The sequence below is a fragment of the Triturus cristatus genome, chromosome 4_1 (genome assembly GCF_964204655.1).
Source record: "Triturus cristatus chromosome 4_1, aTriCri1.1, whole genome shotgun sequence".
Taxonomy (NCBI): Eukaryota; Metazoa; Chordata; class Amphibia; order Caudata; family Salamandridae; genus Triturus; species Triturus cristatus.
In genome coordinates, this window is record NC_140585.1 from 564,521,318 (window position 1) to 564,534,218 (window position 12,901).

A 12,901-nucleotide genomic window follows, 5' to 3' on the forward strand; every position below is an offset into this window, starting at 1 on the left:
TCTACTGCCGAACCACCTTCTGGGGCCCAGGATTGGAGAGGCACCTCAAGCAAGAGAAGACTCATCGATGGCAGAGTCCAGCAACTGAAGCAGAGTTGAAGTCCCTAAGACTTCATGAACAGGGAGCACCCAGCAAGCCCTTGCAGAAACGTGGGTTCAAGGAGCTCAGGTCCAGTCTCTCTCCTACCCAAAAAGCAGCAGGCAGCAAGCCAACCCAGCAAAGAAGGTAGCAAAGTGGCAGTCCCTCCTACAGCACAGCAATCACCACTTCAACATAGCAAAGCAGAAGTGCCTCCTGCAGCACATCAGCACTTCTTTTAGGCACAATGTACTTGGTTCCATCAACGTTCTGATCAGTTGGTGTCAGGGGTCCAGTACCACATGTGCCTTTGAATTGGGGAGACTTCAAAGATGCCTTTAAAGATCACAAGGTTCCTGCCTTTCCTGCCCTGGCTCAAGTCTCACTACAGGGGTGTATGCATCTCTTTGTGTGGACACAGGCAGAGCCCCATTCAGGTGTAAGCGTAAGTGTAAACTCCTTCCTCCCAATGTACCTCGGTAAGGCCAATCAGCCTAGTGATGGATCATCAGGATGCAAATGTCACACCAAAACTCCCTTTGTCTGACTGCCTGAAGGGATTGTACAAAGACCTGCTGCCAACCAATCGAGGAGTGTATTCAAAGACTGGCAGAGGCGCAGATTGACTAAAGAAAGAGCATGCCAACTTTATAAAAGTGGCATTTTCAGACTTACAATTTAAAATCCAACTTCGCCATACGTTGTGATTTTAAATTGTGGGTCCAGGGATACCAAACTCCAAACCTCTATCTTTTCCCAATTGAAAATGACACTTGAAATATGTTTATGACAATACCAGTGTTAAACAATTGGAGCGAAAGGCCTTGCAATAGTGAAAAATACATTTTAAAATGTGATTTACCTGGACATGTAAAACTCAAAAATACATCAACAACCTTGTAGACCTGTCATCCTTAGAATTGTCTTGGCCCAACTTTTTGTCTGCTTACCTCTACTTTTTGCTCTATCTTTTTGTTAGCCTTAGGACTTCGCGACTGCTGACCAGCGCATGTGCTTCTCCCCTGAACATGGTGACATTGGTATAAACCTGATTGGCATATTCAGTTTACTCATACGTCCATTGTAAAGTGGAATACCATATAACAAGGGCCTGTAATCTAAATGCTACTAGTGGGTCTGCAGCACTGGTTCCACCTGCATAAGTAGCCTTTCAAACCTGTCTCAGACCTGCCTTTGCAAGGCCTACATGTGCACTTGCCAAGCCTTAAACCTCCCTTTTATTACAGTAGTGTCCTGTCTACAAACCAAGAACTGATTCACCCCCACAGATATCCTGGCAGACAGGATGAGTTGAAAGGGATCCTTGTTCACTTCAGAGCATTGAGTCTAATGCACATACTTCTTCAGCTTTTCAAATGTACCAAACTGCCAAAAATACTGTATTTTAAAGGAATGTGTTTACAATCGAATCTTAATAAGAAAGGCAAAGAATGAACATGCACAACTTCATTTATTGTTAATGTTTGTAGTATTGATGGTCTGGTGTTAGTGGTGCTGGTGACACTCTTGTTAATACCTTGGTGGTCATATTGGCGGTGGTTATATTGGTGATGAAATTGTATTGTGGTCAATGTATTGGCATTATTGGCATTGGTGGTATTAGGAGTAGTGGTGATGTTGTTGGTGGTATAGGTATTGGGATCTGTGGTGGTACTGGTGGTATTGGTAGTTGTACTGGCATTGCTGGAGGTCATGGTGATAGAGATAGTATTATTTAAATACACTCTCTGAGCACTCAACAAATTGCACTTGAGATTGTGGTATCAGTAGTTCTGTTCTTTATTTCAATATTTTGTAAACAAAACTTCATATTCAATGATGGAGTTATAGCAGACTTCTTCAGGGCTACAATTGTAAATAACGGATAGTATAAGGAAGGAGTACTGCATTTATAGATTCCATCAGCTGGGTAAGGGACCCAGTTCACGCCACATGTCTGAAAGGTTAATGTGTGGAATCTCAGGACCCTGTGCGAGGCTATTCTGAGATAAATGAGAAAGAATGAGAGGGGTTCCAGTCTACACTCATTCGTTAACCAGTAGGTGCTTCTTTATTAATCACCATTGGTGATTTTCACACTAATATGAAAGTGCCTGTGCCTCATAAAAAAAGCAGCGGTCACCCCACAAAATGCACGGTCGCGTGCATCACCCATGAGTTGCCACACAGTGTCAGACCGGACTCACCTTATGTAATCTTTATTTAGTCAAAACCATATCCTGCTTATCATTAAAAAAAAAGATATTCCTAGAAGTAAAACATAAATAGAAACATAAACATATTGTATTCCCACTGTCTATTTTCTATCTATTCATAAGAGACCTGTCATTTAAAGCATCTTTTACCTTTCAGGTGACTAGTAGGTATATATACGCTCTGTCTAAGCCCAATCCAACATATGTACATCTAAAAAACCTAGTATTATATATGTACCATTGTATCTGCATGGACAACATGTGTATTGAAATCAAATGTCTATCAGCAACTTATCTATTAAGAATAGTTAGTGTTATTGTTGGGGTTTGGTGGTGATGGTATATGTTGTGGTGGTGGTATCAGTGGTATACATGGTGGTGATATAGGCGATGGCACTGGTATTAATGTTGGGGATATTGATGGTGGTATTAGTTCTATTGGCAAGTGGTGCTATGAAGGTATTGGAGGTATTCGAGTTAGTGGTGGTGGTATTTTGGTGTGATATTGGTGGTTATGTGGTGCTGTTATTGGTGCTAGAAGCACTGATGGCTCTGTTGTATTGGTGGTGGTGCTGTTGGTGGCTGTGGTGTGGTATTGGTGGTTTTTTGGGTGAGAATAGTGTTGTGGTGGAATTGATGTCGATATTGGTATTGTTGGTAGTTATACATTTGAAATTGTAACTGGTGATAGTGCAGTATTAGTGTCGGTAGCACAGTGGTAATGGTATTCGTGATGGTAGTATTGGTGATAATTGTGCTAAAGGTGGTTGTTTTATTAGGGGTGGCATTGTTGGTAATAGTATTATTCTATTAATTGGTGGGATTTTTGTGGTGGTGATATTGTTGTATTTGTATGTATATTTATTTATTACGGGCAACATACATCAGACAAGTGTAGTTTCTAGGTGCAGTGATAAAACAATTTAAAAGAGATAGGAAGAGAGAATAGCAAGAAGTTGTGAGGGTTCTATGAAAAAGTCAAAGGAAAGATAACAGAAGATTACATATTATAAAAGGCCAGGTTCAAGGAATTATACAGAGTAAACCATGTTCAGTGGTAATGGAAGTTGAACTAATAGTAGTTCTGGTGTGCTGGTGGTATATGTGGTGGTGGTTTAGGTAGAGGTATTGGTCATATTGGTGTTAATTGCTGATGGTTATAGTGATGGTGGTAATGGGATGGAATGGTATTGGTGTTTTTGATCAAGTGCCCACATATTAACAAGTCTACATCTTGTACAGGCATCCTAATTGTTTATTTTGGACTGACCCTTAGATGGCTGTGCATTGTGATATACAAAAGCAAGTAGAAGGCCATTTTAAGGGGAGGATATTCCTTGAGTCACAACAACAGCTTTAGAATAGTGCCTGCTGCAGTTAAGAAAAAATGCATGTGTGAGATAATGAATTGAATGTGACAAACAGTGTGACATATTAGTCATATTTAATTTTAAAATTGTCCCTCATGCATTGGAATACCTCTGTGGTTGTCCCAAGGTGTGATTGAAAATGTCTAAAGCCAATGTTTGATAGAGTTGACCCAAAGCTCAATGTACCTAAATTGCAAGCAATAGGTCTTTGTTGGATTTAGCCCTTTTTGCAGGGCCATCCCAGAATTTTTTGCATTTCTCCTGTAATTTTTCTGACCTGTTGTTGTTGGTTTTATGAGTCTGGTCACTTTACCACTGGTGATCAGTGCTAACGTGCATGTGATCTCTCTTGGAAACTTGGTACGGTTGGTCTACACTTGTTTGGCATATTTGATTAACCTGTAAGTCCCTTGTACAATGGCATCCCACATACACAGGGCCTGTAAATTAAATGCTACTAGTGGGCTTGCAGCGCTGCTTGCGCCACCCACCGAAGTAGCCTTTCAAACCTGTCTCGGGCCTCTGCCACTGCTGAACCTGCATGTGCTGTTTACTGCCGCAGTGACATGGCATGTAAAGTGGTTGCCACATCTGAAACTCCCCTTTTACTACATATAAGTCACCCCTAAGGTAGGCCCTAGCTAGCCCTATGGGCAGGGTGCTATGTAAGTAAAAGGTAGGACATGTGCCTTAACTGTGTGGCATGTCCTGGTAGTGACAAACAGCCTATTTGGTTTCTCACTGCTGTGGGGCTGCCCTCCCATAAGTTTGCATTGGGGACTCCCTGTATGTGCTTCAGTGGTAATTTTTTATATGAGAGGGGTAGCATGACGATGTTAGGTATGTTTGGAATAGTAGTGATAAATCCTGATTATGTGTGAAAGCGGACTTGTCATTGCTATTTTAGAAATTTCACTTTTAGATGTGGGCATTTCTGTGTGCTTAGGAGTCTTTGTGCCCTGGCTAGATGTGTATTTACCGTCTGGTTTTAACTGACAGGGGAGAGAGGATGTATATTCACTCTAGACAGTCACAAGGGGGGAGAAGTGTGTCCTGCCTTTCCTGGTTGACTACGCTAGGCTGAATAAGCCTGGTCTGCATTTGGTGTGGAGGGAGGAGTTGCACCTGCACCTGAACAGGGCTGTGCCTAGTTTCCACAATGCTGTGTCCGCCCCCCTGTCGTGTGTCTGTGACCAGGGCTTGAATTGTGACTGGAGGTACTGTGCACTTCTAATACAGTGTTTTAAGTACCCCCCAGAACAAAGACATTCGGACTATAAGTACAGGGGCTGTGACCCAATGAAATCAGACACTGCGTGGGTCTGTAACAGATGCTGCTGGTTCTACAGACTGCCAGGAGGAACCGCCATTGGACTTGATTACTCAGAGTGCTGACCTGCTGCCTGTTGGGTGGAGAGAAGGACTGCCACTGTTGTTACATAGACCCTTGTGCTGGCCTGCCTGTACACTTTTGTTGGTACCCCCAGTGATCTCCCAGGGCTATGTGGCTTGCCCTGTGTGATTTGAAACAGTGTGTGGTGAGAGCTGTGCTTTTTGCCCTGTGATTTCCTTTTACAGCACATATGGTGCTGGAGGGTACTTCCCTTGTCACTCTCAGAGCCTAAAAGGGAAGCACTGCAACTTTGGCTGCTGAAAGGCCTCCCTGTGCCTCTAGCATAATGGGAATTGTGCATCTGTGGCATTTGGCTTGCAGTGTCGCCGCTGGTGCCGTCTCGGGGCTGATCCCCCACACGCTGCACCAGCAACGTGTGATAGGAGGATCCCCCAGTGGGAGCACGGTCATGTACAAATGAATTTTTGGAGTTGCCTGACAACCCCGATGAAGCCGGAGCTTTGCAGACCCCAGTGGCAGCAGCGTTAGTTCAGGCGGGGCTCACAACCACAGAAGGAACCAATCCGAAAGAGGGGGATTGCCAGGGGCCGTGCAGCCTGAACCCCAGAGCCCCAGCAATGCTGGACCTGGTAGCAGCACCCAGCTACCGAACCAGCGAGACTACACTCTATTGCAGAAGTGGCCGCAGGAGGAGCCGGCCTGTACCACGGAGAAGGAGACACCCGGGAGTTGTCTGAGGCCATAAGTAGCAAGGTGAGGCCTGGAGCCCTGCGAGGATTCAAGACCAGCGAGGCCAGGTACCTGGGTTTGTGCCGCCAGACCTCGTTCCCGTGGTGATGCAGACTTGCAGGCAGCTGTGTGAAAGCTCTAACAGAAGGGGAGGACCCAGAGAGGCCTCCACAGTTGCCTACCTTTTGTGTGTGGAGGGTCGGGGGCTATCGCAGGCAGCTGCTTCTGCTCACACAACAGGGGCACTTGTTCCATGTGGAGACATTGCGGGGTGGAGCCTCGATGGAGGTCCCCACCTAAGAAACACTCTGCACTTGTGATAAAGATGCTGCCCTTTGGGTAGCAGCCCCCTGCTCGCTCATGGGCAACTGCCGTGTGCTCGATCCCCGAAGGGGGACCCAGCGAGGTTGCTTCACAGAGATAGGCATTGTATGCTTCCTTGTTGGTACATACCTAGGGAGAGGGTGCCAAGGCCATAAAAGCCATGACTGAGGTCCAGTGCCCTCTGCCTTTTGTAGGAGTGCACCTTGCAATGTAGAGCATGAGTGCATGGATACTGTACCCTATGTTGACATGATGATATTGTGAGGACATGATTCCCTGATGTGATGTTGCCACTGTATGTCATGCCCTAATTATGATTTAGGTGTGACCTAAACTGCATGTTATGTGCCTGTGCATAGTTGGCTGCATGTTATGCCCTAAAATGTTATGTGCAGAAGCTGCAGGATAATTCCCAGTGATGGTGGATTTACAATGTGTGCTACTTGTGTTGTTATGACAATTGCCCGATTGGCAAAATGATTGTGTAATTTATGTGATGTCATGACAAGTGCCTAGTGGCACAGTGATTTCTGTCATTGTGCTCTAAAGTGTTTTATGAACAATACAAAGGATATTTTTATATAACCTTATGTGGAGTCTCTTTTTGTGTTGTGCCTAGTGTGTCACTGGTATGTGTGTGTGTGTTGCACACTCGCTTTACACATTGACTCTGGGATCATCCTGACTGCTCTGCCAAGCTACCAAGGGTGTGTGCAGGGGTTATTTGGGTGTGTAAGTCCCTTGCCCTGACTAGAGTGGTTGGTTCTGCCTAGCTTAGGTGCATACACTAGCAAACCAGAAACACAATTTCCAACATATATTGCAAGTAATTGGTCTTGCAGACAGCTGCACTGACAAACACTTAGAAACGTACTATGAAGTTATGACACCACCACTTTGAAAAAGGAGGAGAAATCACACTACACAACAAAAATGCAAAACCTCGTTATAGGTGCAGTCTTTTCAGTGCTGTTACACTTCAAAATTATTCATGCCCACTGGCACTGACAGGGTGTTATTATAAAAGAGATAAGGAACTCCTGGAAGCAAGTCGCAGTACTTGGACGAAAACAAAGAGACAGCATGACAGTGTCCAGGATAAAAATGTATATTGAAAAGGCTAAACAACTAATTAGACAAAGCCATCACAGTTTAGTGGAAAAGTATGGAAAATTGTAATGCTCAAAGCTATCTTTTGGAGTAAAAGTACATGGCCATGTACAGAAGCAAAAGATTCCTCCTGTGAAGTAAAGACTGAGAATTCACAGACTATTTGATAGTATATCATGATGTCAAATATTATCTGGTCGTACTTAAGCAAGTAATTGAAAGATAATTTGCAGAAGAAACAGTTGCTTTCTGAAAGAAAATGAGACATAGAGTTCTCTACAGATCTACACTTAATTGCAGATAAAACAAACAATACTGGAAAACTGGCAAGGGAGAAACATAGTACCTTATAGATTGAAATTGAAGTATGGGGGCAAAAGTCTTTATGACCAAAGTAATGAAGAGTTACTGTTTGCTATAAACCGAGAAGAACGTTTAGAACGTTTTTATGCAGTACAATATCAATCCGATTAACGAGAAGAGCGAGATGGTATGTCTCTCGCACCCCCCTGAACTGTCAATCATGCATACGAATGCAAAAAAGATTGTTCCTTTGAAACGCAAAGTCATTTCCTGGAACTAAACAAAATGACTTCTTTGAATTTTTTTAACAATTATTTTGTAAGATGTTCAACTGAAAACACTTGTCCAGAAAACAACACGTACAGGCACATTTTTACTGGATGCGGACTTCTGCACTGACTTCAAACTTTTGTTCGAGGGCAATAATTGTTGTTTAAAGAAAAGAAGAAAATTGAGTCTTTGGCAGACACTTACGGGTACTGTAGTTGCTGTGGTAGTGGTAGTGGGCTTAGTTGGCACTGTTGTTGTCCAGGGAGTTACATGCACTATCACGGTTGCTGTGCTCGTCAACCGAGTGGCCGCATTTCCCCCAAATTCGTCCGTCACTTCTATCAGTAGCTGGAAGACGGTGGGGTCTTGAATTCCGTCGAAGACATGGTACTGGAAATTCTGTCGTGTTGCCAAGAAAGGGGGCTCATCCCCCGTCCGCTGCAGTTTAAACCGCTGGATACCGTTCCCTACAACATGATTAATAGCAATAAAAATAAGCCACACAAGTAAGTGCTCTTTCTACATATCGTGTTCAAGCCCCTACAGGATTGCATTTCAAGAATAACACATTACAGCAGAAAGGTGTCCGCGCCTTTCAAAGAGTCTCACATAACAAATGAGGTGCGGGGGAACTGACGAGTTGAACATGGAGACTAACCTCCTGTCATGGCGTAGCTGAGCTGGCTGTTGGGCGAGTCCTTGTCCGAGCACTGCAGCTGAAGAAAGGGCGTCCCATCGGTCGAATATATCCTCTTCTCGTAACGTGCTGGATTGCAAACAGGTGGCTCGTCATTTACATTCTGTAAAAATACATAGAGGTTTAACGTATGGCCGATGGTATTCACTAGATAAATCTTCGGTACAACACTGTGCTCTTTTTTCTATCACGAGAGCAACACGACACTAAAGAAATCTAGAACACAAATCCATCTAAAATATGAGCGCTTCCTGCTTTTAATGACCTCGTGCTTTAGGATAACTGACAAGTTCACAGTTAATTTCCCTGATACGCTGTATGTTTAATGAGCCCTTCCCACTAACATTCCAAATCATATGCAGTGCTTCCAAACATTGCAAACACTGAGCTCAGAACTTTAATGACAACGGCGAAAAATAATTTTGGCTAGCCTGGTTTTGTGATAGTTTCACTTTCAACACAGGAAAAATATATGTAAAATAATATTACAGCACTAACTTGTAGAATCAGGTATTGTAATCAAACTAAGAAACAATCCATATGTTCTTATTCGATACATAACAGGTCTATTGTGCACTCCTATTTGAGAAACTAAATAACATCATGATTTAGTCACTCAGAGTCACTCAGTAACCCACGTCTGGACCGTCTTTCTTGGCTTCAATCATTCTTTTTTTTTTTTTTACATCTCCAGTAGACTGTCTTTGATAATGCACAGATATCCAGTTTCAAGGCAGCTTGGCATGCAACAGCGCTGTAACAATGCATACCATTACCCCGCAAGTTAAAACGACTTGCGGAGGAGGGAGAATGTGTTGGATTTAAAATCCAACACCTTCCCTACTGTCCGCACAGACTGGAGTTGGAATAGTAAATTATACTATTCCAAAATCCAGCCGCCCCCTCCACAAGTCGTCGTTATGGCTTGCGGGGTAATGGTATGAGTTGTTACAACATGAGCTTCTGCTGCCCTGGATTGCATCTATTGAGGTTGGCCATGGAACAAATTCTCTATCCGGGTATACTCATTAGTGCAGCAGCATTGGATCATGTCTTTCATGGTATTTTCAGTAGTGACATAAATATATGTCTGGATCCCTGTCTTTATTCTCTGAATGAAAAAATATCCATAGGCCAGCAAGGCTTGTCCTATATCATGTTCCAGGGCTACCACCACCTTTGAAAAGTTCATTCTCAAGTAAGATGATCACCAGGTTAGAAGCTCCCAGTATGCACCACACAGCAGTCAGATCTATCAACTGAGAGAGTTTCCACTAGAGACCTCTCACAAAATCCCTACTCGAGTCATTTGTGAGTGACATCTGATAGTTCCTGAGTACAAAGTTTCACTGTCATAGACAAGCAGCACAGCCAAAAGTAGTCAGTTTCTGGTTCCTTGTCAGTGCCAAGGGAGATCCTCACTGTATTTTCAACCTAGGTTACAGATTAATATCTTACCTTACTCCACAAACGAATCTTTCGACTCCCGTAATATATACACAGAGCAAGACTACGACTTGAGCTGGGCCTCACAAGACAATCCCTCTCTTGTGAAGCAGACACCTTGAAGTACTACTTAAGGGTACTAAAAGCCACGGACAATACTCTTAAAGCTCGCCTAAAAGAAACCTTCCCCAGTTCCGGGATCCCGTGGACTCGACAAATTGAAAAGGCCATAAGATCCCTACAAATTGATGAATCAACGTTAAAAGCAGACTCTATTCCCTCTGCAGTTTGGAAAAGGGCCACAAACAAGCAAGCAAGACAAATCTCCTACCAGATTGCCTTTCGGGCACTAAAATCGACTACTATCTTGCTTGCTTTGAATGAATCATACCTACCAGGGTTACCGCAACCATAACTTTTTGACAGCTTAAACATGTTGGCCTGCAGGAATATCATGTTTATGCGCCTCCTAGGCCTGCGAACCATTGCTTTTAACCGATGGGCCCCACATGGAGAGGAGGGGGCCTGCAGACTGTGCAATTACAGGTCCGAATCATGGCTTCATCTTTTGTGCTGCTATCCTGTCTTAGATGCCCCTAGAAGAGTTCGCCTAAAGCCATTATATCAAAAAGGGGGATTAACACATGCTTGAGGCATCTGCACTTTGCTTTACACGAACAGACACTCAAACGCTCGCAAGATCCGGAAAATACGTGGGAATCTTGGAAGACCTACTTTCTCCTCCTATCGCCTCTCCCAATCTGCTCCTCAAAAACCTATTACTGACTATTTCATAGTATGTCCTAGTGTTCTCTTACTATATTAAGTCATAATGTTAGTTTTATCTCTGATTTTAAAGTTTTTTTATTCGTAGTTAAGGCCACTGTGTAAGATTGCCTCATCTGAATAATGATTTTTAAATGTGATGTTCAGTTTGGCCTTGCTACTAAGGATGTAAAGACGTTTTGGAGGCATCTCCATTGCAATGGTTTTAACTAACTGTGCAAAGAAGCCAATAAATAAAATAACAAATGACTGTTCCATCCTTATTCAGAAGTAACATCTCTTCACAGAATCTCCTAAGTTGATAATGGTTCTAATTTGTTTTACCTGGAAATGATAAACAAAATTTAGACAAAACTAAAGTGTGGCTAGTTCTTCGATAGCTCTGCCATTCTTGGGGAGGCTCTGGCCTATCAGGAAATATACCCATTCTCTCATGGAAACAGTCCTCTTTCTGTATTTATTCATTTCCCAATCATTGTTTGCCATCTCATTGCTTTCTGTTCCCACTCTCTTCACTGATTGCATACAATCCTGCCCTTTATTATCGACTTCAATTGCTTCATTTCAGTGACACACATATACTTTATATCCTTTTCATCTGTGCCCCCGACTCCAACCTTCCCTTGGATTTTCAGTGACCATGATTGTTTCTGGAACTTTTCATCATTTCCCTGCAAGTTATAGGGAGATTCTGCCATTGAATTTAGTACAAGAATTTCATAATGAAGTCTATGCTACAATGTGGAAACCTCCAAAAAGCTTTAAAAAAGAGATTAGCAGTGGCGGCTCCTCCGGAATGTCGGAGGAGCATCGTCCCACAGCCTGGCTCAGAGCCAGTAAATGGAAAACAAAACAATGTTCTTGCATCATCTTATTTTGCATTTGCTTACTCTTAGCCAACACTGTAGGGAGGGGTGAGGTCTAGGCATGGGAGGGGGGAGGAGGAGTGCTACGTGCGCTCCACTCCATAAGTGCTCATGTGTGTTTGGCCGGCCATCTCAGGCCTACCAAAACACACATGCGCACTTAGGTTTTCTCCAGCCCAGCTGCATTGAGTGCCGGGCTGGAGAAACCACCACAGACTCCCTGGTCTGAGTAGGGTATGTTTTCAGCCTGCTCGAGACCAATCCCTACGTTGCTCTGCAGCCGGGGATGGATGGGAGTCTGTCTCTGGAGGCAGCCAGCAGCTAAATGTAAGATTAAAAAAATAAAAAAATCTATTATTTCTACCCCTCCCACATAGCTCCACCCACGCTCCCCCTCTGGCCCTTCCACCCATTTTTTGTGGCAGCCGCCACTGAGATTACATATTAATGGACAATGACATTTCATCTTATTTAAAATGTTCACATCCATTACACACCAAACTGTTCTATTAATGATTACGGTCATACTCCAAATTGTTTATTGGATCATCCAATTAGAATTTTTCCTTATTACCCTTTTTATATTCCATTCAGCACTAAAATATTTTTATGTAACTCACTGGAAATGGCTTCCTGTTCCACTCCATTTTCATTTCTAGAAAACTCTGAATCTCATTTTCTAGACTTCCTAACAAATGTATTCGGTTGCAGTTGATATACTCCTGGTGCATTTGGAGATTCTACTTACTTGACTTGAATCTCTATTAAGTTTGAAAAACCTGCACACTTTTTGTAAGCTAAATCATATTTCTCCATAAATTCTGCTCTTCATACAGGTACACAGCCTCTTTTACTAATAATACTCACACGATACACTATTCATTTTGTCATCTTCCATGCATATATTGAACAGTCAATAACATAAAATCTATCATTTTTTGTTAATCATTTCTAAATCATATTCTACCTGATTTTTAAAAAGCCTATCAGTATCCTATGTCATTCTTCATAATTAATGCTTACCTGAACATTGATGGTAACCACAGCAGTGCGCTTTAACTGCTGCAGTGGATCGGGCTCAATATCATTGTTGAGATCTGTTGCTTGGATACTTAAGGTGTACTGTGGCTGAGTCTCTCTGTCTATAGCATTTAACACCTTAATATTACCTATAACAGACACAAATATATTACTAATTAACAGATACACCTGTACGCGTTAAAATCGTATACACAGTTTATTTACTATTAATTGAGAGATATGTGACAATTTCACTTTTATGTTTGCTGTACAACCCAGAAAATAGATTTTGCATATGTCAGGCATTGTATCCTATGTCCAATAATCTTCA

At 42.7% G+C, this 12,901-nt stretch overlaps 1 protein-coding gene across 1 annotated transcript in view; it reads right to left on the reverse strand.

Annotated features, from left to right (window-relative positions):
- LOC146855235 (cadherin-related family member 4-like) overlaps positions 1–12,901 on the reverse strand; it is a 767,858-nt gene that overhangs the window by 226,759 nt on the left and 528,198 nt on the right. The window contains exons 17-19 of the mRNA XM_085650585.1: positions 12,574–12,719; positions 8,414–8,555; positions 7,960–8,222 (exon numbers count right to left, since the gene is read on the reverse strand). Of these exons, the coding sequence (XP_085506711.1) occupies positions 7,960–8,222; positions 8,414–8,555; positions 12,574–12,719 (551 nt within the window). The remainder of the gene's footprint in view (positions 1–7,959; positions 8,223–8,413; positions 8,556–12,573; positions 12,720–12,901) is intronic.